Source organism: Panthera uncia, chromosome D2 (assembly GCF_023721935.1).
Source record: "Panthera uncia isolate 11264 chromosome D2, Puncia_PCG_1.0, whole genome shotgun sequence".
NCBI lineage: Eukaryota > Metazoa > Chordata > Mammalia > Carnivora > Felidae > Panthera > Panthera uncia.
Window position 1 is genome coordinate 61,271,475 of NC_064818.1, and position 24,461 is coordinate 61,295,935.

The window sequence follows — 24,461 nt, forward strand, 5'->3', positions numbered from 1 at the left end:
GCCTCAGGATGCATTGGCTGCATCGCTCTGTTTGTCTTCTAGAGGTTATAGACCCTAAAATCTTTCTTCAATCACCAGCAGGCATATATAGTGAAAGAGGAAAGAGAGAATCATTTGGGAGGAGAAAATTAGAAACAGAGGATTTTAAGTGCCTTTATCTGCTGAGAACTTTTGGCTGTCAGGCCAGGGAATTCTTTGCTGTTAGTGTTCATTTACCAGGTGATCTTTACTGAGGCTGCTATGCTCAAGGAGAGAGGTTCTTCGCAGTTGTCAACACAGTGATTTACTCAGAAGCCCACAAGGAGCTGGAGACACAGTGTTTCTCTACAGCACCATTTTTCCCCTTTGAATATGTTTTTTTTTCCTTTGAGTATTCTAAGACCTGAATTCTAAGGCTTTTACTAGTTACTTAATCTAGTCTAGTTAATCTAGACTAGTAGTTAATCTAATCTACTTAATGCATTTACTTAATCTAGTTTCTTAAATTTTGGTAAATAAACCCAGAATTGGGCAAAGTGACTGGGGAGTCAGGTTTCTGTTTCTCTAATGATTATCTTTGTTTGCTTAAACAAATCACCCGATCTAAATATCAGTGCTTTTTCTCTCTGTAGAGCAAGGATACTAATATCTAACCCACAGACATCACTGAGTTATTATTTGAAATATACATCTAGCTAATCTATATTATGCCATATTAGGAGAAGGGAAATTTTAAATTACAGAATGGCATTACAGTTTTGTTTTGGTTTGGGTTGATGGTAACCTGAGGTCTTCTTTGGTTAGGAATTTCCACCTATAAGCTTGAGCATGAAGTGCTTCACAAATGCCCAGAATTGAGCAGTTTTAAAATAATAAATCTGGGTTGCAGTCCAGAATCAGGTTCTTCTTGGCTGTATGTGTGTAGTCAATCATGCAAATTCTCTGAACCTCAGTTTTGGTCTTTGTAACATCAGAGTAATAATAGTAGTAACTATTAGTAACTAATAGTGAACAAGTAGTAACCAGTAATAATTAATATTAGTAACTTAGATGTACTTAGAATATATCTAATAGCCCTTGAAAATATCAGTCGGGGTGGTGCTTGTCATTTACATCAACGGCATCTACATTTCAATGGTGTATCTGATTTGGTTTCCTAGATTTCTCTCCCCCATCTAAGAATAGTTATTTGGTCCAGGTGAAAGAGATATATTTTCAGTTTTGTTTTGTTTTGTTTTGTTTTGTTTTGTTTTTGCTAGCACCATACCAGAAGCATATCAAGGGGGCCTCATCGCCCAATTGATCCAGTGAGCATTATATTTGACTGGCAAGTTAATGAGTGTCTTTGAATGTTTTGGTGAGGGCTCTGACTTGGTGCTATTTGGTTCCCATTAACTAGCAAACTGATCTGTAAAAGGAGATAATACTAATTTTTTTAATGTTTATTATTGAGAGAGAGAGAGAGAGACAGAGCACGAGCAGGGGAGGGGCAGAGAAAGAGGGAGACACGGAATCCAAAGCATGCTCCAGGCTCTGAGCTGTCAGCACAGAGCCTGATGCGGGATTCAAACTCATGAACCATGAGATCATGGCCTGAGCTGAAGTCGGACACTTAACTGACTGAGCCACCCAGGCGCCCCAGGAGCTAATACTAATTTCAGGCATTTATTTCTACTACAGCTTTGTAGGAGGCTGTTGATACACATCATTTTATTTAATCATTAGAACATTACTGATGGAGAAAATTATCCCATTTTTCAGAGAAAACACTTAGGCTAATAACCTTGTAAAGTAATGTTTTATGGGTATGTGTGTGTGTGTGTGTGAGAGAGAGAGAGAGAGAGAGAGAGGGAGAGAGAGAGAGAGTTGTGACTGAGTGAATTACGCAAGTATACCCAGATGGTCGGATTAAATCAATAATCATTTCACCCCTGCCTTTATACCTAGCCCTTCACTCGGTGGTGTCAGGAATAGAGGAACACATACAACATTGTCCCTACCTTCAAGGAGATCAAAGTTCAAATGAGAAGGCATGATGAACACAGATGCAATGATTGGCGAGCCCATGTGATGTACAAGTAAATAGAAGAGAATAAACATTCCTCAAATCCAACAATAGTCTCATATACCTACAAACCTATCACAGGAGATGTGAAATTGCATCAGTAGCTCCATAGATCTTATTCAAGAGCCCATATTTTGTGCTAGATGTTTTGAGGAATACAAATCTGTGTAAATTCCATTTGTTATCTTTAAGAAGTGATCTTTTGGAGAATATGAAGGCATAGGTACTATAAGGGAAGGTGGTAGGGATGTAATATTATTGGCCCAGTCAAGCAGCCTAGGTGGTGATGGATGTACACCTTGTTGGTCATGGAGTGAGTCACGTATGAAGTTGGTCTTAACCTGGCATTGAAGAAACAGAATTGAGGCAGAGAAAGGGAAAGAGATTTGTATGGAAAAGTAAGGAATGGTTGTATTCTGTGTAGACTGATTCAGACAAAAGAGAGACAAGACACTGAAAGGTAGGGAAGATAGGTGACAGGTGGCTTTCAATGGTACAAATGGATGTTTTTTTGTTTTTTGTTTTTTGTCATAGAAATTCAGATTTATGATAGGATGACAGAAGATAGAATCAGATTCATGGACAGTGATACTTTTGATGAGCTTTTGATGTGTTTGTGTGTGTGTTGTGTGTTTGAGTGAATTTTTTCCCCTATGAATTTTCACATTAATTCCTTAGTCCTAACACCTGTATAGATGCTATTTTGCTGGTCTTTGTGTATATTTTAGGGTTTTTTTTTTTACATAGGTCTAATCATAGTATATCCTCAATTATGTATTCTACCTTTTCAACTTCATATGATGAACACATTTTACATTTAACTATATAATCTGCTGAAGGTTTTAAGTAAGGCAGGCATAGTCATTGCATAGTCTTTCCAATTTGGGAATGGTAGCTTTTATAAAAGTATATATTTAGATTGTAGAGGTTTTATTATGTTCAATATTAACTTGACTTACAGCGTCTGGGAAACTGGTATAGGCTGCATCCAAAGGTTTCCCTGAAGCTCCTTGTTCCATTAGTCAAGTGGAAATGTCATAACTAAATAGTCACTCAGAGTTTTGTCAATATCTTTCTGGGCTCAGTGGATAATATGTGACCTGTCACACATGAGGGATTCTCTGTGGGCAGGGATGTATCCCACAACCCAGGCAGGAATGAGGTATTATTCCAAAGGGTCTCACTGTGGGCTGCCACTGCAGCTTGGACAAGGCACAGAGATAGAGAAGTCAATCGGCTGCCTGTTAGATTTGTAGGGCTCTGAAAGGCCAATTTGCTGGGATTAACAGAGGTCTGGCTTAATAAATGTGTCTGCTTGCCTAATAGATTTAGTAAATGAACCTTAAAATACTTGATTTAATTTAGCATTGCGCACTAGATATCGGTAGCCAACAAAGAATTCAGGAATCCTGTTGAGTGTTCCAGGTTTGCAAGGAAGGTGAAATCAGCCATGATGCCATATCAATTGATGAAAAACAAAAGCAATTTGGAAAACAAAATTAGCTCCTGCCTCTTCCCTAGTATGGAAGCTTGTGGTCTACCATCTGGGGACCAAGTGTTCCCATTCAGCACTATTTGCTGTGACTCAGAGCCCTGACTGGCTGGTAGGATAGCACACTCTCTCCCACCACAGATGGCATTCCCTTTGTCCTGCAGCCCTGCACCCTTGTTTGGCCCCTGGATCTCCTAGGGAAACAGCCAGATGGAGAGAAGATCAAATATTCAGGGACGAGAGGAATTTCACCACTCTCGAAAGAGGTGCCTTTGCCTGACAGATTGCAGCTACCCAAGTCTAAGGTTACAGGAGTGTGTAGAGAAAGGAAGGGGGCACAAATAGACCACTGACAGCTAAGGAAGATGACAAGGAAGTAGTGAACGTTTCATGAAGAGAACACTGTTAACGTAGAAAAATGCCTGGTGATGAGAGGTGGGAAGATGATAGCTGAGGGTAGAGAACCAAGATGGAGGACAATAGAATATAGCCACGATCAGAGAGTCATTCATGGAATCAGGAAAAGTAAAATCATATTGATTGTTCCTTTCATGTTTTCTCTCCCAACATCTTATTATGGAAAACTTCAAATATACACTAAAGTTGAAATAATTTTACAGTGAACATCCGTATACCCACCGGCTGTAGCTACCATTAACATTTACTATGCTTGTTTTATCACCTGTCTGTCTCTCTTTCTGTTCTGTCCATCCATCAATCGATCTTAATTTTTGACTTATTTCACATTTAGACACCAATATACTTTGTCCTCAATGCTTAAGCTTGCAAGTCATTAACTAGAGTGCAGTATTTGCTTCCCCATGACAGTGTAAAATGTATCAATAATGAAATGCACAAATCTGAAGTGTGCACTTTCTAGGTTTTGAGAAACACATTCACATGTAACCCAGACTCCTGTCGAAATACATAGTATTACCATCACTCCAAAAAGTTGTCTCATTCCCTTTCTTAGTCAATACTCACCCCCAATCCCCAAAACCAACTGCTGCTTTGTTTTCCATCATAGATTAGATTTGCCTGTTCTAGAACTTCATCCATATGAATTCTTTTATGTAAGGTTTCTTTCTTATAGGTTTGGGATTTATCCAGGCTGTTGTATATATCAGTATTTTTTTCCATTATGTTCATTGTGTGAATACACTATGGTTTTTTTATTATTTTCCTATTGGGGAGTTCCTGGGATGTTTCCATCTTGGGGCTATTATGAATAAGCTTCCATGAACATTTTTGTTTATTTGTGGACATACGTTTTATTTTCTCTGGACTAAATTCTCAGGACTGAAATTGCTAAGTCATAAAACAGAAAATGGTACAATTACTTTGGAAAAATTGTTGCAGTTTCTTATAAAACTAAACTTTTTCCTAAGTTGTTGTGTCATTTCACAGCCCACCAAAAATGTATGAGAGTTCCAGTGGCTCTGCATCCTTATTAATGTTTTATATTATCATTTTTAAAGAAAATTTAGCCATTCGGTTGGGTATGTCCAAAAAATATGACTAGGTAATGAAGCAGTTGAAAGTCTTATAACAGATAAGATGGAATGGGTTGACCAGTAGGGACTAGAAAGTTTGCCAAAAGCCATTCATCAATCCTCTGTATTCTGATTGTTGAATAAGTTCTCACAGCTCTTCTGACCCAAAGCTTTCATTTAACAGATAAAGTACGAATGCCCATAATGGGGACAAACTTTGCCCAAGGTAATTTATTACAACATTAATTTCATAAAGCCAGAGTTTCAAATTTTTGTTCTTCTTACACTAGAGATGGCAGTTCTATGGTGTACATATTGTTATTCCATGGTCATGGCCAACACTGGTGTACTGAACCCAACTTGACTTCAGCTTCCTTCTCAACACAGGACACTAAACACCAACCATCTGCCCATGGGAGTTGACATACATCACAGAACCTACTTGCAACTGATTCACTGTTTTATTCAGAAGGCTGTACCTTTGTGTATATTGTTGCTGAGTCTTAATACTTGAACTCTGGGATCTGTCCTTAGTTAAAGGAAAGAGTGTATCTATTTCTACACTCACTTCTTTCATGTAGCAAACAAAAAAGAAAGTGTGTCACAAGCTTAGGACAATATCTCTAATCTTGCCCAACTCCACCTATCTGCCTGGCCATAAAATAATGGAGTTACAGAATTTTATTTTTATTTTATTTTATACTTTATTATTTTATTTTATTCTATTCTATTCTATTCTATTCTATTTTATTATTTTATTTTTTAAGTTTTAATTTAAATTCTAGTTAACTAACATACAGCAAAATATTAGTTTCAAGCATACAATTAAATAAATTGTTAATTTAAATTCCAGTTAGGTAACATACAGTGTAATATTACTTTCAAGTGTACAATACAGTGGCTCAACACCTCCGTGTGTTACTCGCTGCCATCACAACAACTGCACTCTTAATCCCCATCACCTACTTAACCCACCACCACCTCCCTTCTGGTAAACCATCAATTGGTTCTCTGTAGTTAAGAGTCTGTGTCTTGGCATGCCTCTCTCTTTTGTCCCCCCTGTGCTCATTTGTTTTGTTTCTTACATTCCACACATGAATGAAATCATATGTTATTTGTCATTCTCTGACTGACTTATTTTACTTAGCATAATACTTGTGGTGCAATGGTAGTCTGTCTGAGTCCAGAATTTTAAAGCAGAAGAAATCAAATTATGTTTCAGAAGCCCACTTGAAAATTGTGAGCTAGAAAGGAATTCCAGTCTTGCCGCAGAGACACTGCCTGAAAGCTGCATCTTTGAGCCTCTGCAGGGCTCTGACACACATATCTAGGCCATGTCTAGTTTAGAGTGCCTGCGTGTGCTGTGTAAGTGCTGACCCACACTCACACCCTTAAAGAGCTGCTCTATACATCCCCAACTGACTGCATTCTTGGTCTCCATCCCATTGTTGTCCTGACATACAGAGAGGAGAGGGAGTCTGCTCATCTGTGTTTGTGACCTCTCTTTAAGAGCTGCCTTACAGCAGCCTTCTCCTGTTATCTCTTATCTCATAAACAACAGGAACTTGGACAGGCACAGGCTTAAGATGACCACTGAATAATGACTCTTCAACCTCAGGATCTTCATTCTTCTCTCTGATAAGCACCTAATTATATCAAGATCCTAATTCTCAGGAAAATAATATAATTATTCTGTTTCTATCCTTGGGAAACTCCATATGTTATGAAAATAAAGAAGAAGAAAATAACTAAAATGGTCATAGATGTGTATGTTTATGTTTTCCAGCCTACTTAAAATGCTAGGAGGGCCTGGCAATGGAAAACACAGAATAAAACAAAAAGCCAGTGATCTGACCATGCATCCAACTTACATATATATTCTACTATATGAGGGCGGTGTGCCAATGATGGAGATACAGAAGGATGGGGATACAGAAGTAAATAAAGTGTGATCACCTCCCTGAAAGGTCTTATAGTCCAGTGGCATATAGGAGAAAATGCAGTTGACACAGAATATTGGAGGAGAAGAGAAATAAATGATCTGTTCCCAGAGCCAGCTGGAATATGTTACTAATGTTGCTTCTACTTGGCCCCTGGAGAAGGACCAGAGTGATGTGCAAAATCCAGAGTGTCCAATCTTATCTTCATCTTTCAGGATTACATGTTACAGTCCATTTCAAGGATATTAGTACTCTTCCTGGATACAGGCTATAATCACAGTTTTTGGAAGCTATGAAAAGTCATTTTCTTTTTCCCTTTTTCAAGTGAGGATCCCTTGGGGATACACAAATACTATGCAGATTTGTGACAGTCTGAGATTTATAAGAAAGGAAGAAAATCTGATATCCCACAGAGGACTAAATGGGTATTCCTACTCTTGTCTTTTAGCCCCTCATCACCCTGGATAGCAGCATTTCCTTCACCTTCCTGGCAGAGGGAACCAACAGCATCACTGTCCAGGTGGCTGCTGGAAATGCCCTTATTCAGGACACAAAAGATATCGCTGTTCATGGTAAGCCCTAAAAATTGTTCAGTGATGCCCCCTCCTGCTCAACCAATCCTCTCTGCTCACCCTGATGGCAATCCCTGACTGCTTTGGAAATTCCCCAGGCTGGGAAAAAATTACATAGGTCAACAAGTTTTCCAAACACACTTTCTACCTTGTTCCTGAATAGACACTGAGGTTAAGAGAAACTGGCACAGAATGGCATAGAAAAGCCCTTATTACTCCCCTAGAAGTAACTGCATCACATCCTGACAGGGTTCTCATTAGACAAAGACATATCATAAGTGGAAGGACACCAAGCTAGAAAGACTATCATAGAAGCATCTAGATCTGATGTCCTGCTAAAGTATCTACAACATGTATGCATCACCTACCATTTGTGGCCATGGGCACCAGTGATCTCAAAAGAGGAGTCATGGCCCCTGACCTTGCAGAACTCATAGATAAGTTACTGAGATTAACTACGCATAACCAATTGTTGGAAATTCTAGCATCCTTGGCTGCAAAGGCTCAAAAACAAGACTGAGAATATGAAGGCAGAGCTAGAAAGAAGAGTGGTAAATAGGGCTACCATGCTGTTCTCAATCCTGGAGAACCATTCCTAGCTATTGAATTTATTTTAATCACATTTTCTTCTAGTACCATCCCACAAAACCTCCCCCAGGCACCTAAAGACTATTACTATACCTGGGGTTTTCTAAAAGGTTGTACTAAGGTATGTGATCCTCTGACTCAGACCATATTTCTTCAGCCTCACTTCAGGTGGGTGCCTTTTCCTACATCTCTGCAAATTTGATACTCTGCTCTCTCATCAGGCAGCTGGAAGCCTTTTTTTAAGCAAACATTGTTATTGAAGTGTACATTTTTTAAAATTTTTTATTTTAGAGAGAGAGAGAGAGAGAGAGCAAGTGTGAGCCAGGGAGAAGGGCAGAGGAAGGGAGAGAGAATTCCAAGGCTTCACATCCAGTACAGAGCCCAACACAGGGTTCAATCCCATGATCCTGGGATCATGACCTGAGCTGAAATCAAGAGTCAGATGCTCAACTGACAGAGCCACCCAGGTGCCTCTATTGAAGTGTAGATTTAATGCAGAAGAGTACACAGATCATAAGTGTTTAGTTTCATGACTTACCACAACATAAACAGACCTCTGTATCCATCAGCCAAATCAAGAAACTGGACATAGCCCACACCCTACACACAGGGTTTCAATCTAATCCCCTGACAGTTTCTAGGAGGAAGGTCACAGGAAATGAGGGAGGGCAAGTGACAAGTTTCCATTCAAACAAGCACAGGTTGTAAATACTTTATCGTTGGCTCTACATGATACCGCCAATGGTAACAAATGCCTCCTTCTTCTGGAGTTTCATATTTATCTTTCATTTCAGTTAAGACGCTAGGAACTCTTACCTGGTAGGAGCACAAATCCACTTCCAGTCACTAAGCTCCACCTTCTTTTCAGAAGCCAAGAAACACACTGATAAGAAGGAATTTTAGTTGAGGCCACGTAGAAGACTGGACCCTTTCCCTAAAGCACAGTGATCATGCCATCTGCTAATCCACCACCCCTCTCTCAACCCCACTCACACACCCTCTCTCCTTGCAGAATACTTCCAGTCCCAACTGTTGTCCTTCTCTCCAAACCTGGATTACCACAACCCTGACATTCCTGAGTGGAGGCAAGATATTGGCAATGTCATCAAGAGAGCTCTGGTTAAAGTAAGTTGGTTTTATCTTTGCTTACGTGTTAGTGTATAAAGAAAAAAAAAACAGAGTGTCTGGTCTAGAATAAATTTTCATGGGTTAAAACCACCATTCTACAGTTATATGAGAATTCTCTGTAAAAAGAGAGACAAGAATGAGGAGGGTAAAGCAAGGATGGAGGGAAGTGGGGACAGTGGAGGAGAGACACAGAGAGAGAGAGAGATGGGAACCAGTGTTTGAGGATGGGAATTGGCCCTGTCTGTATACCAATTTTTTTTAAGACAAGAGAGCTTGACCCCTTTAATGAACTAATGGATGGGGGCACTCATTGAATCTATACAGATATTATCATTCACTAGTCTTGTTCTTTGCCCACCAAAGGGGTTTCTTAACCACATATGTGGACTCACAAGACTACCATTGGCTATACGTGACAATCAGAAAGCTACAAGCCAGAATAAAGAACATACCTTCAGGGTAATAGAGTTCTAGAGTTAACCCAAGGTCATACTGGCCTTAGAGAGCTTTGAAAGGGTTCTGTTAACCCTTTTCTCAGAACTAGGCACTAGAACATAATGATGAATACAACCTGGGTTTTCAAATGCAGAGATAAGTCTAACATGATTAGTTATATGGCAGAGGCACGGTCAGCATTACAAAAGAGCATGACGAAAAGTAGGATTCACTCTACCCAGACAAATGCAGGATTAGCACACTATTTGTGATTTGATAAATACTTGTGAGCTATTAGGATGGTCTTTGCAGGGAATACTTGAACTCTGTTTTAAAGAGCACATAATGGTTAACAGAGTTTGTGGTGTCTTTCAGGTAGAATGAACAGTATGTGCAGGCCATGGACTATTGAAAGAGTGGAGCATATTGGGGAAATGATAGAGTTTAGTGTAGCCAGTCTATAGGTTCTAAGGCAAGTATGACTAGACTTGAGCTAGAATGGTTAGGGCAGCTTGTGAAGCATCACAGAAGCTAAAAGGGTCTGACATACATCTGGTAGGCAGTGGGAACTGGATTTTCTTATTTAAGCAAAAAATACTGAGAATAGATTCATTTATATTCAGACCCTCATTTTGGTAACAGTGGAGAGGTTGGGCTGCTGAGGTAGGAAGTGAATAAGGTAGGGAATAAATTTCACAAAAGATGACCAGTTAAAAGAGTACTATAGTTCTCCAGACCAGAGATAACAAGATCTTGAAGAGGAAAGATTCAAAAGCCACTTAGGAAGTTGAACAGTAGAACTGATGACTAATAGAATATAGTGTGAATGAGAGGGAGAGAGAAGCTTCTTGATTCCAAGAGGAGAGGGGTGATGGCCTTGCCCTTAGGCCATGTAGGAGAAACATGCTTGAGGAACGGTAATAGTATGATCTTGTATGTGAGTTTGGAGCACAAGGGGAGTTGAAACTATGGATCTGAAGGTCAAGTGCATGTTCCCCCTGAAGACAGAAATGTGGAGCAGTGACTGTGGAGGTGATTAGGCCCCCCAGGTGACTGGGATGCAGGGCAGACATGAATGCCAATGCTCCCCAAGGCAGAGGAGGACAATCTAGGGAAGGACCTGGAGAAGGAGCCAGAAGAAGAAGAAGAAGAAGAAGAAGAAGAAGAAGAAGAAGAAGAAGGGGGAGGGGGAGGGGGAGAGGGGAGGGGAAGAAGGAGAAAGAAGAAGAAGCAGGGGGAGGGGGAGGAGAAGGAAGAGGAGGAGGAGGAAGAGGAGGAGGAAGAAAAGAGAGTGATTTAAGAGAGCATTCCTATGGGGAGTTGTCTACCAGATGATCTTCATCTGAAATCTTTTTACAAAAACATTTTTCATAGAAAGGGATGAAAATGCCCCTGATCTTGTGTGCCTATTCACAGAAACATCCACAATTCTGTTGTATTTTATATGATTGTGTTTATTAAAAACATACTAACTTTTTAATAAATGACTTGGTAATTGTAATAATAATACTAGTAAATAATAATAATCAGACATGTCGGTTGATGCCTGGAGGCATCAGGAGGATCTGTCCCTCAAGTGTCCCTTTGGATGGGATTAAGTGAATCTAGACAGATGGGTCCAGAGTCTCTCCAAGGTTGCTAATTGACTGATACCCCCTGAGACCACTATTCCCTGGGACAAAGGGTCAGCCCAGCCATTGGGTGATCCTCTGTGCTTTGCCCTCCAGAATGGTCTCTGGAGACTTGCTTCCCCTGGCTGGTTAGTATGAGGCCTTCTTGCCCCATAGACTTGGGCACCAAGACTTTCAGCTACTTCGGGTCATGCGTCCCAACAGGAAACCGAGATGTCTGGCCAGTTCCAAGGGATCCTCTGTGTCTGGTAGACTCTTCTGGTTTCTGATTGCTGGTTGTTAGTTCTCTGCAAGTTGGTGCTCTCACTTTTATCACGTCCCTGGGAATTAACTCCAATCTGTGAGCCTAGTCCCAAATAGGAATCAGAGCTGAGCAAATGGAATACAACCCCTCCACTTCTGTTCAGTCTAGCGACTGTTTATTGAGTCTGTACTCTGTGCAAACATCATCAGAACAGAGAGCTAACTACAAAGACTCCCAGGAACGTCTGGGTTAGCATTCGTAAGAACCTCTCAGGGAAAAGCTTATACCCGCCAGATATATTCATGTCACAGGTGAGATGACCTAAGTCCCTGAAACTTGGTAGACATGGTGTCTGGAAGTGTCGGCATGAGAGACTAACATGGAGGAGGTCGCTGCCACTGGATATAGTCAGGGGAGATTTCTTGGAGGAGGCAGGTATTTCTGACAAATCGAAAACTACCCTATTTGGATTGGCAGCAGAAGATGAGGTGTTCTGGATAAAAGACCTTCAGGGGACACATAGGAAAGAATAACCATACTCTTTTCCAGGGTAGGGGGAGCTCAGAGTTTTGTTCTCTTCAGGAATTTGCCTCCAGAGAGGCACTTAATTTTAAGTTTTTATCAAAAAGTAATATAATCCTTTTATTAAACAGTCAGGAATAAAAAAAGTTTCACTCACGATCTCAGCATCTTAACACAACTTTTAGTATTTTATTTTGCTTTTTTACTCCTATACATTTTTATTTTTATAGGGTTGTAACCAAAGAAATATAAGGAAATAGATCAGAATGCAGCTATCATAAGTGTTTTTCCATGTTGGCTGACTGTACTAATTATCATCGTAATGGTAAAATAACGTTCTGTTCGATGATTCTACCATTATTTACTTATTTTTTTGAAAATTCGAGTTTTTCTCTATTTATTTGCTATTACAAATAATGTTTTTCTTCCTGTGTGTGGCTTTTTCTATATTTTGGATCATTTCCTTAAGACAAACACTCCAAATTACAGTTACTAAATGAAGGGTCTGAATATTTTTATGGCCTTAAAGTAGTCTTTTGAAAAGCAAATAAGCAAAGTCAATTGATTTGTAGGGCTGGCAGCAACAAATGAGGGAGCCTCTTAAGCCTCCCCGACATTAGTGATTTTAACTTAAAAAAAAATCCTGCTTTTGTAAGTGAAATAGGGTTTCTTGTTTTTTTTTTTATTTTTTATTTGCATTTCCCCACATTTGCTTGTAGCCTCTTATTCCTTGTTTGCATTGCATATCCATGTTTTTGCCAGAAGCTCTAGTCCTCTTAGTGCAGAAAAATGGAAAAGAGGGGAGGAGCTTTAGCCACTGTTCCCAGCAACCAACATTTTGAAAATCATCATAGTATTTGAGTTTCAGGATAAATGTATGTAAGAGCCAAAGGAGGTAGTGAAACTAATAATAGCACTTCTAAGGGGAAACAGAAAGAAAGCCTAGAGGAATATTGGAATGTGTGCCTAAAATGCTGTGTTTAAAAAACAAACGTAAGCCTTACACCCATGTGCACCCTGCTCCTTGTGGTTGACTCGGGGAGGCCGGCTGCTCCCGGGCTCCACTCTGTGGTCTGAACGTCCCTGCAGGTAACCGGCGTCCCGGAAGACCAGATCCTAGTTGCCGTGTTCCCTGGTCTCCCCACTTCAGCAGAGCTCTTCATCCTTCCCCCCAAGAACTTGACGGAGAGGAGGAAAGGCAATGAAGAGGACCTGGAACAAGTAAGTGACAGAACACTTGGCCAGGACACTTGCCTGCCCCCCACAGTCTGAAGGCACACAGTGATCTTTCCAGCCATGAAGGGAGGGGAGCTTTCTCCCATAGGCCCAGCAGCCTGTGGGTCTGCACAGCCCCCAGGGCGGTGCCAGCAGCCAGCCTGGCCCAGAATTAGCGCAAGTGCACAGACTGGAACATTCAGTGCACAAGAAGGGAAAGCGTCCCTGGCAGCACTCATTCCAACAGTTGGCATCCCTGCAAACTTACTTGGGTCTCCCGCCCGGTGACCTGACCTGGGGGAGACACAGGAGGGGGAGGGAGGAATTTGAGTTTCCTTTTCTATTTCTAGGAAAATGTGCTTCTTGTCCTTAAACATCCCGGTCAACCTAAGTTCTGCTTCAGGAGAGAAAATGAACTGCTTCTAACCATGTTTCTTTGGTGAGAGATGGATTGCTTCATCTTGCCTTGACTAAGGCAGCAGCGTGTCCAAAGGGATGGTGATTTACTGTCCTTATCAAATGGGCGTGTGGCTCCTGTGATGGGCACACCGTTCTTGAAGTGAAGGGGCCGGTTTTCCCTCACTCACCTACTGCCCCCGCCTTCCTGTGATGCTAAGTCAGGAGAAGTAAATGAAAGTGACAGTAGGGGGCGCCCGGGTGGCTCAGTGGGTTAAGCGTCCAACTCTTGGTTCCAGCTCAGGTCATCATTTGTGAGAACCGAGCCCCAGGTCGGGCTCTGCACTGACAATGCGGAGCCTGCTTAAGATTCTCTCTCTGCTCCCCGCCCCGCTTATGCTCTCTCTCAAAAATAAATAATTTTTTTAAAGTAAGAATGGGCTTCTAAACATCAGCACAAATCATGCATTTGCTCCCACCTGAGGACATCTTCTCTGTCCCTATACTACTCACCTGGCCATCCCCTCCTCCATACGGCCATCCACAGTCATCCTCCAGCTGCACAGATACCAGCACAGTCCATTTCTCTGGAAAATGCAGCAGATCCTTGCCTTGTAGGGCTGCATAGCGAAGTTGGCCAGAAATAAATTCAGCTTCTCAAAGCATACATCACTTTTACAAGACCTCTTTATTCTGAAATAGCAAGTGGCATGTGTGAACTATATTTGGAAGCTACAATATCCATCCATTTAGATAAATAGGTAATTACGGTGATGAATAGCAGCTGTGATATTAAGGCGCGTACAGCCAGATAAGAGTTAGGGACAACAGCCCAAGTCGGCCTCGGCTTTCATGTGGGAATTACAGAGTGATTAAATCGATGTTATGTGTTCTGAGACTTGCTAGGGAAAAGTAAAGAGGAAAAATTATCCCATAAAAAGAAGGCAGCTTCTGCTTTGATGTCTGCCTTCAATTGTCTCCAAAAGAAAAAAAAAATAGAGGAATGGGCTGGGGACATATATGCCTGCTTTAGTCCTGGCAGGGGTGTCTCTGCCCTGTGTGTGTTACTTCATTAGATTAAAGAACTAATAATGGGTTGATGTTCTTTCATTGTAAACCATAATAGGTTGTGCTATGGTGAATTAGAAAGGCATGGATGAAAAAGCACCGAACCAGGAATTGAATGAGATATCCATGTATGTTATCAACTGATTCACTAAGTAACTCTGGACATACTCTCTCTGTCTCACTCTCCTCTCCAGCCCAAGCGAATACCACCAACTACTTCCCTGGGCACAGAGGGCTCCCAAGGGCTGTGAGAACCAAATTGATGAAAATGTCCCAATATCCTGTCTTCTGATTGAACGTGGTCACTGTTTGCTTATTGACCCTGGTTTCTTACTCCACGAGGAAGCGTTATTTCATTTCATGTTTTCCTGTGAAACTCTCTCTCTCTCTCTCTCTCTCTCTCTCTCTCTCTCTCTCTTTCAGATTGTAGAGATGCTGTTTAATGCTCTAAACCAAAACTTGGTTCAGTTTGAGCTGAAGCCAGGGGTTCAAGTCATTGTGTATGTCACGCAACTGACATTAGGTGAGTGCCTGCTGGAATCCAGGGGGAAATGGGAAGAAAAGGGAGGAGATAATTAGCAGACACTTCTCCACAAATCCTTGAAAATAGCTTTGAGGGCAGGGCTCTTTTGTGTAGTGATGGTTACAAGAAAGATTAATCACATCTTTCTTGGGGCTTCCTGTCAAGGTGGAAAGAAGACTTCATTAGAAGTGGCTTTGCTAACCCTGTATGACCTTGGGGAATACCTACAATGTTCTTAGGCTTTGACTTGGTTGGTTGGTTGGTTGATTGATTTTTAATCTGCCATGGTCAAAATTATATATAGTCTTCAAGGTTTCTTCATTTCTGTGATTCTCAAATTCCATGAATCTTGGTTGGGAGGTCAGATCAGGTAATGTAAAAAAAGAAAAAAAACCCTTTGATTTACATCTGGTAAGTCTAAGTTGATACAGAGACAAGCTCTAGTGATTGATTTGTAAAAGAAATTTGAAAAGGCATGTCCCATTGGGCATCCACTACTGGCTCTCTGGGAGAGCCTATTATAGCTCTTATTAATATAAGACTTTGCAGATGTGGAGGTTCCAGATGTGCCCACTCTGCAGTGTTTTAGCAAAAGGAGTGTAGAGGAGGGGAATGAAACACTGCATCAGTATTCAATCGAAGGTTCCCAATGGGCCACCCATCATTATGTCAACAGGCACTCAGGCTAAGAGAAAGGACATTCAAACCCTCCTTCTACTCCCCTTAGCTAGACACACATTGCTCACCTGATACCAAGAACAGTAAATGTCCCCAGGCAGAGTAGAAGAGTTGACTTGTCCCAAGAAGCTGTGATTGAGGATACTATTTTCATCATGGAAGCCAAGCTTCCCATGCCCGGATAGCACGCAGGGCAGGGCAGTTGGAGATTGGATATGAGGATGAACATCAGCTGGCCTCCTTTCTCCAGTGGGATCTCCCTCCATGTGGTAGTTTCCAAGTGAGCCATCTTCTTTTTCCTCCTAGCTCCATTGGTGGACTCCAGTGCTGGGCACAGCAGCTCAGCCATGCTTATGCTCTTGTCAGTGGTGTTTGTCGGCCTGGCTGTATTTTTGATCTACAAGTTTAAAAGGTATGTTCTACTATCACTCAGTTTTGATACTGGGGCTAGATTCATGGGGTCTGGTTCTTCCTATAACCAGAGTTCCTACACTAATCCTAAATATGTGAAATTGATTCTCTTTGAAGTTTTGTTTGGCACTGGGGGGCAGCAGGAATGGTGGAGGGTCCAGGAAGGAATAAATGGGTTTAAGAATCTGAACTCTATCCAATTTATAGATATATAGAGTTAGGAAGGTAAGGGGTAGCCTATGAAATCAATTCTTTTTTTCTCTTCAAGAGAAGTGGAAACATTTTTCAGACCTCACCTAAATTTCTTAAGTAAAGTCTTGGATATTCAGATATTTTCTGCCTCTTAACACCCATTGAGGGTGATTAAGCAGACAAAATGCAGCAGAAATCTGGTGCACACATGGACACACACACACATGCATGCACGCACACACACACATGCTTTCTTACCTTGTGTTGCAGCCACCTGGTCTTTCTGTGTAAATTTGCATGCTAAAAATATTCAACCTTTACCCCTCTCCCTCTTTTTCCTGTTTCTGAAGGGCAATTGATCAGGCAAACCAAACTTCACATGTATTCAGATATTACTTTTGAAGGCCACAGGAGAGGTGACATAACAGGATACTTATTAAAACATGAACTTGAAATCAATAATGCTGTACCATTATTTGAATAGTATAATACTTCTACTAAGAGGTGTCCTGGTTAAGAGCATGAACTCTGAAAATCAGACAGACCCAAGTTTTACTTAGTATTTGTAGCCTTGAGCAATTAGATTTGCCTCCCTAAGCCTTAGTCTCTTTATCTGTAAAGTGGAGAAAACAATGATACTTAATAGGCTTGCTCTACAGTTGAAATGTAATAATATCGATAGCTGGTACATACTAAATAATCAAAAACGCTAACCTATGATAGATAGCAGATAACATGCCTTCCAAAGGTCCCTTCTGTGTCACCAACTGGCGCATGGTCGGCTTGCAAAAGATTGTATCAGTGGCACAGAGAAGTGCTTCATAGAAATACTGGTTAAAGTGAAAACATCATTAATTATTCTGAAAGCAAAATTTAGTCCTGAGAGTCTTCCTGGGCTCTGAAGGTAATGCTTTTAGATTTTGAAAGAAATCAGCAGGAAAGGTGTTTGGCTCCACCCTTTCCCCCAACCCTCTAGCTGCTCTCTAGTGGATTCCTCAGGCTTAAAAACACCAGTTTTACTCAGTACACATCTCAGCAGGAATCCTTCAACACTGTCCTCATTCTGAAGGAGGTTTACCTTCCTACCCAATTAAGAGACCAGTATGTCCTCTTGGATCAAGACATGTCAACCCACCTGCCCGTGTTTCCTTTGAAGAGGGGCACAAACCTTCATATCACAAGTAAAGAGCGGGGTGCCTGGGTGGCTCAGTCGGTTAAGCGTCCGACTTCGGCTTAGGTCAAGATCCCGCAGTTCGTGAGTTCAAGCCCCGTGTTGGGCTCTGTGCTGACAGCTCAGAGCCTGGAGCCTGCTTGGATTCTGTGTCTCCCTCTCTCTCTGCCCCTCCCCTGCTCACTCTCTGTCTCTCTCTCTCTCTCTCAACAATAAACATAAAAAAATTTAAAAAGGAACAAGTAGAGAGCAAAGATTCCATATAGAAACAGACTAGTCAGGGAAACACCCATTTGTGGATGTACTTCGCTTACATGCAAAGCCCACTTTTATTCATCCAAGGATTTGATTATGGGGAAGCCTGATGTTTGCTAGAGCTGGAAGATCAACTAAACAAAATTTATCACCATCTGGCTTCTAGAGCTCCATGCTTGCTGAGGACAAGGGCCAGGTAGAAGTCCTGCAAAACGTATTTGTGTCAGGCATCTCCAAACTAAGGCAAGACATCTCATGACTTAGGAAGTTTTCTGTTCTATTATAAATTCTACTAAACTCCCTAGACAGTCAGCTTATTAAAGTAGGCATCTCTAAATGTGTACATTAGAATTCTTGAGTCTCTGCCAGGTAATGACATCTCTGAATTACTCTACCTCTATAGTCCCCAAATATCAGCCAACTCTTTCTGTGTCCCTGACAGTGAATCATGTACCTAAAGCTACAGGAAGCAAACACCACTCAAACTGGATAAGCAGTAGAGTCAGTTAAGGTAACCAATCATCAGTTATCTTTTCTTTTCTAGCTACCTTTTCTGGAAGTTTGTTTCCCAATGCTCTAGCTCTTTGGCTGAGGGCCTGTTGGATTTTCTTTTATTTCTTTGGTCTCTTTTTCCCTCCACATCACCTGGAACTCCAGTGATGGCTGTATGGGAGGTGGCTGGCTTCCTATCAAGTAAAGGCCAGGTTCTTACCCGTTATTCCCAGAGGCTCCTTTGTTTCCTTAATTACTGTCCAATAGAACTTTTGGTATTAATGATTTAAATGCACCGTAACCTGTACTGTCCAATATGGTAACCACTAGTATGACTGAGAAACTGAACTTTAAATTTTATTTAACTTTGATTAATTTAAACTTAAGTGTCTGCACCTGGTTTGCAAACATTGAGCACATCTAGAGAAAGGGCAGTTCTGTTTCTGTTTCCAGATCACTGGCCATGCTGAGTTTTCAGACACAAAACTTTCTCTGTGTAATCATCAGCATTAGCTCACCAAACCTTACCTTTTCATTCCACAGACATTTACTGAGGGTTCACTGTGTGCCAGGCAGTGAAAACAATCTCAGTGTCCCAAGTGGTCACTTACCAGGGGCAGGAGAAGACAGCTACCATCAGCCTCAAGCTTCCTTTAAATAAATAGCACCCTGTTTCTCACATATGATCTTATTCTTGGGTAGCTGTTTTCTGAAGTTTTAGACAATGTTTTAGACAGTAATTAGAAATCATTATGACCTGGCTTTTGTTTTCTGAAAATTCTGCCTAACAAGACTTTCTTTCTATATGGTAAATCTGTTTTTTGTTTTTGTTTTTGTTTTTTCTGGTTATCCAAGAATACTTTTGAGCTTCTCCCACAGGCTCCTAACACTTAGAGTTGGAGCAAACAAAAACTGAAATTTTTATGGGTGACTTGGGTTGATCCATCGTCCTTCTCTTATTAAAACCTATGTGAGGGGCGCCTGGGTGGCTCAGTCGGTTAAGCGTCCGACTTCGGCTCAGGTTGTGATCTCGCGGTCTGTGAGTTTGAGCCCCCTGTCGGGCTCTGTGCTGACAGCTCAGAGCCTGGAGCCTGTTTCGGATTCTGTGTCTCCTTCTCTCTGACCCTCCCCCATTCATGCTCTGTCTCTCTCTGTCTCAAAAATAAGTAAACGTTAAAAAAAATTAAAAAAAAAAAACTATATGAATGTGGAGGCGAAGACATGCCCCAAAATCTCTTTATTGTTAACCTTTTTTACCTGCAAAAATGGGCCTTAGTCTGATATTCTCAACAGTCCTTGAAGCGCACGTGTTAAGAAATGAAAAACAATTTGACAATTTTTAAAAATTTTTTCTATGTTTATTTATTATTGAGAGACAGAGACACAGAGCATGAGCAGGGGACGGTTAGAGAGAGGGGGGAGACACGGAATCCGAAATAGTATCCAGGCTCTGAGCTGTCAGCACAGAGCCCACCGCGGGGCTCGAACTCACAAACTGCGAGATCATGACCTGAGCTGAAACTGGTCGCCCAACTGACTGAGCCACCCAGGCACCCCTGACAGTTTTTTTTAAATGTGCCCATTATGACATAAAATTCTTTCCACCCGTCTGTTGAAAATGTTGAAAAAAATCTGCCTGTTGTTTAGAGATTGCAAGAAAGTGAATATTCTTTATAAGGGAAAATTTTTCCAAATCCTCACTGGTATCACTAGGAATGCAGGAAAAGGGGAGGCAGTGAACTCTGGCTGCAGCTCTGAAGTCCGCAAACTTGTGTGATGAGGAATAGTGTGACCGCCTCCAGCACCTAATAAATATTACAGTTGATCCCAGCGTTCATGAGTAATATGTACTTTTATGATTAGAAGAAATCTAAGTTAGGCTGCATGTCTATTTAGATAAGAAGAAAGTAAGGGCCAGAATGAATTTTTAATTATACGTATTTAGAGAGCCTGTGGTTTGCTGCCTCACATAGAATCTATTTATTTCAGGTTCTTGTAAATTATGTTAAGCTGGGTTAGACCAGTAGGAATCACAAGGACACCTCTCTTAATGTATGTAAAACAACCATGGAGGAAATGAGAATTGAATGAAAAGGAATGGTAGAAACCACCCATGTTTCATCCCCATTTTTGGATCTTTTCTAACAAATTAGCTACAAGTAAATCTTATTAAATGCCCACACTCTACCTCATTGGGGTTGGAGTGGGGAAGGGAATACAGAAGCTTGAAAATACCGCTGCTTGGTACCAGGGCAACAGAGTGATTCTCCTTTAGAAAGGCACAGAACATTCTAGATTGGGATGGGCGCCTGATGCCTTAAGTTTTAATAATATCATTGCCAGGGATCAGCTTCGTGAAATGTCTGGACTTTAATCCAATCTCCCTGTCATTCAATGGGTTATGAGGGGTCTCTTCTAGATATAATGTTCCAAGGTAAAAATGTGGTCTTTTTGTTTGAGAACATAATATATGAAGGTAGAAAGAGCACATGCTTTGAGGTCATCTGTTCATTCCTTTAACAAATACTTCCTGAAGATAAACCATGTGCCAAGCACTGTGCTAAGTTGTGTGTGTAGCCGTGAAGACAGAGAACATAGACCCAGAACGCTTTTTAGGGACTTTTAGGCAATGGAGACAAAGACAGAAAACGAGTTGGCAAAGTTGACTATTCCACCACCCTAAACCCAGGACCCTATCCATTTCTTTCATAAACACTATCCCATAATTATATCCTTTTAACAGGAGAGGTTGGGTGGTCAGGAGAGGCCTCTCAGAGCCAAGTTCTGAAGGGCAGAAAGGACACACCATCATGAGAAGAATAGAAGGAGAAGTGTTCTAGAGGGAACAGCTGGTTCAAAGTGCCCACGGTGGGGACCAGTTTGATGTCCTAGATTCTTACACCTCACAGTTTGGGGCTCAGAGCAGCAGCCTCAGAATCTCCTGGGAGCTTGGCAGAAATGCAGAATTTCACCCCATCGCGTACAGACCTATAGAGTCACAAATGCATTTTAGCAAGAACTCGGGTGATAAAAAGTACATTAAAGTTGGAGAAGCCCTGGCTTAGAGGAATTCAGAGGAGGCCACAGGACTGGAACATAGTGGGTCAGGGGATAATGGAGATGGGTCAGGAAATGAATCCAAGAAGATTTCAATCTGAACCAGCCGCTCTTTCAACCTCAAGTCTTTCTGCCTGGCTTCCAAACCTACAACCTTTGTGACTTTGAAGGAAGTTATTTCACTTCTCTTAATCCTCTCCACAATCCTGAAAGGAAGCTATTGTTATTCCCATCGAGCAGATGAGGAAACTGACTGTCCAACTGTTTAAGATATTTGGCCCATAGATGGTGTTCTGAATATGGTAGCAATGGCTGGAAGCCTTTTCTCTCTTGGCTACTCATAAAGAAACCAATGTAAATTGATGCAGTAGATGCAACCTTAGAAAAAAGCTGTCTTTTCACTGTGGTAGAACCTTCTGAGTCTCAAAGTCCAGCTCCTTGAAAAGATTCATGGCAGATAAGTACGTTAAGGGTTTTAGTGCAACCTGATCGACAGCATTGCCCTTCTGTTTACACCTGTTTTGTTTTTTGTTTTTGTTTTTTTGTTTTTTGGGGATTTTTTGACCCCAGAAGAAGGTGCAGCCCTCACGGAGTTCTGCGGTTTACATCTCCACTGGGCCATCTGCTCTCTGGCCTTCTGCTTCTTGGCCTCCTGGCTGCAGTGTTGGCATGACCAGCCCCTTTCCCTGACATGGGCCTGTCCTATAAATAGCTTCTTCCTCCCCCTTATGACCCAGGATCTCCCAGTTGCCCAAGTTTGGCATACCCTATGATCATAATCTGATTTTTGTAGGAAAATCCCCTGGATTAACATCTATGCTCAAGTCCAACACGACAAGGAGCAGGAGATGATTGGGTCAGTGAGCCAAAGTGAAAACGCCCCCAAAATCACACTCAGTGACTTCACCGAGCCTGAGGAACTGCTGGACAAAGAGCTGGACACCCGGGTCATAGGTATGTGTGCTGGTACCACCAAGCTCCTGTGTCCTCTGTCCTCCAAACCCGAGGTCAGCTGGCTCGTGTGGCCTGTCCCTCAGCTAGTACCAGACTGGAGCGGGGTGGGAAACAGCTGGCTACAGAAACATACTCATGTTTGAAAATTTGTCTGCCACCTCTGGCCACATGAAATTGGTAGATTTTTTTTCCCTCTTAAAAGTAGACCAGGATAGAAAGTGCTGGGGTTGGAGTAGGGGAGGGATAAGGCCACCTATGCATTACTGTTGGGATTTGTCTTTCTTTCTCTGAAGCAAAAGTGGATGTCGTAATTCATAACCACATGAATATTGGCTCTGGTATCAGAGGGCCCTGGGTGCATTTTCTTGCTTTATCAATCTGCTTGCTCTGTGACCCCTCTGTACCTCACATTCCTCATCTGTGAAATGGGAATAATTGTACCTACCTTCCAAAATTGTTGTGATAATGAAATAATGGTGTATCATTAGCACAGTGCCTGCCACATAGTACGTGTTCAGTGCATGTTGACTATGACCATTGTCATTAGTGGCATGGAAGAGGGCAAGGCATTGCTCCTACCTTGCATGCTGATGTGGGAGATAGCACACCTTAACATAGACGGCATAAGCCAATGAGCTAGTAGGATAGCCTGTCCAGGTGTCCTTTTTAATAAATACATAGTAGGTACCTGTTCAAGGTGGCTTGGTATTTAGCAGTAAATAAAATAGACACAGGTTCCTGCCCTTGTGAAATTGACATCCTCTCTCCTTCTGTGTTCTCTTCCCCACAGGAGGCATTGCCACCATTGCAAACAGCGAAAGCACAAAGGAGATCCCCAACTGCACTAGTGTTTAATATCCACAAGTCACGTGGTCAACCATCTTTCTGACCTTATTTTTGATGATTACTATTACTCTTGTTATGGAAAAATGAAAATGGCTTTTTTACCTTTTGTTTACCAAGGGCCCCTTCATAAAGAGCAGGCAGATGCTTATTAGCTGTGGGAGGCAAAGGAGTTCTTAGCTGATTAAAATGAGACAAAAAGAATAAATGGCCGTATTTGTGCAGAGGGCAAAGGATGCATCTTCCCGTGGCCTCCTTGGCTTCACTCTGCCGCTGACAGTGTGAGGACTCTTTTTACTGTGGTCTCCTTTGTCGTTTATTTGTTTTTTGGTTTTTTTGTTTTTGTTTTTGTTAAGTTGGGTTGGCTTTTCATTAACCTCCCATGTCCTGCTTCCCACCCCCACAATCACCAACACCCTCCCCCCACCCCCAGAACACACCCCTAAAACACAAACCATTCCCCAGTTAGATCTGCAGGAGGTGGGTTGGTGGGGAGTGAAAGTAGCTGCAGAAAGCGTGCACATCTTTACGAAAGAGGCCCTGCCTCGTGCATGTCGATAGCGAGGCTACCGGTGGCTTCTTGTATATAATTACAGTGTAAATAGCTTTTTATTTCCTAAGAAATAATTTAATGTTTAGTAAAAAAGAAAACCGAAAAAAGAAAGATGCGTGTGTTGGCTTATGCACTCACCGTCCGAGCTGACCAACCCCCAGGCCTGCTAGTTGTGTTGGGTTCTGGATGCTCTCCAGTTGTCTGTCACACTTAACTCTTGAATCTCTGTGTCCATGCATAGCTGGTTTCTACCTATGTATATAAAGGGGGGGAGGGCGGGACGGGGAGGGCTTCTTTGGGACAATTAGTAAAGGAAGGACTAGAGTGACATCCTAGAACAACGAGGGTCTTTCTGTTCCATCAGTGACGTGGAAGAAGTTGCACGATGAAGCCCACCAGAGACTTCTAACTGAGACCCAGGTGGGGAAACAAGGCTTCCCCTCCAAAAGGAAAGCATTGAGGGTACTTACCAGCCAGAGAAGGTGGTTTTCCCTGAAGAAGCTAGGCCACAGATCTAAGAGGAACAGTCTTTGTGCTTTCTGGTCAGATTCCATGGAAATGTAT

The 24,461-nt window shown here is 41.8% G+C and overlaps 1 protein-coding gene and 1 long non-coding RNA gene across 2 annotated transcripts; both read left to right on the top strand.

Annotated features, from left to right (window-relative positions):
- The first annotated feature begins 7,424 nt into the window (after nt 1-7,424).
- On the top strand, nt 7,425-13,304 carry LOC125932950 (uncharacterized). The gene is made up of 3 exons (XR_007460805.1): nt 7,425-7,541; nt 9,142-9,254; nt 13,179-13,304. It is a non-coding gene; the product is annotated as an uncharacterized LOC125932950 (long non-coding RNA).
- Nucleotides 13,305-15,200: 1,896 nt separating this feature from the next.
- On the top strand, nt 15,201-24,125 carry LOC125933156 (VPS10 domain-containing receptor SorCS3-like). The gene is made up of 4 exons (XM_049646012.1): nt 15,201-15,291; nt 16,276-16,381; nt 22,341-22,501; nt 23,292-24,125. Exons 1-4 carry the CDS (start codon nt 15,201-15,203, stop codon nt 23,354-23,356), a joined length of 423 nt encoding a protein of 140 aa, XP_049501969.1. The 3' UTR covers nt 23,357-24,125.
- The last annotated feature ends 336 nt before the right edge of the window (nt 24,126-24,461 follow it).

Coding starts and splice junctions, on each gene's coding strand:
- LOC125933156 (XM_049646012.1), top strand. CDS start 15,201: ATGCTGTTTAATGCTCTAAACCAAAACTTGGTTCAGTTTGAGCTGAAG. Junction 15,292..16,275: donor TGTCACGCAACTGACATTAG/GTGAGTGCCTGC, acceptor TTTTCCTCCTAG/CTCCATTGGTGGACTCCAGT. Junction 16,382..22,340: donor TTGATCTACAAGTTTAAAAG/GTATGTTCTACT, acceptor TGATTTTTGTAG/GAAAATCCCCTGGATTAACA.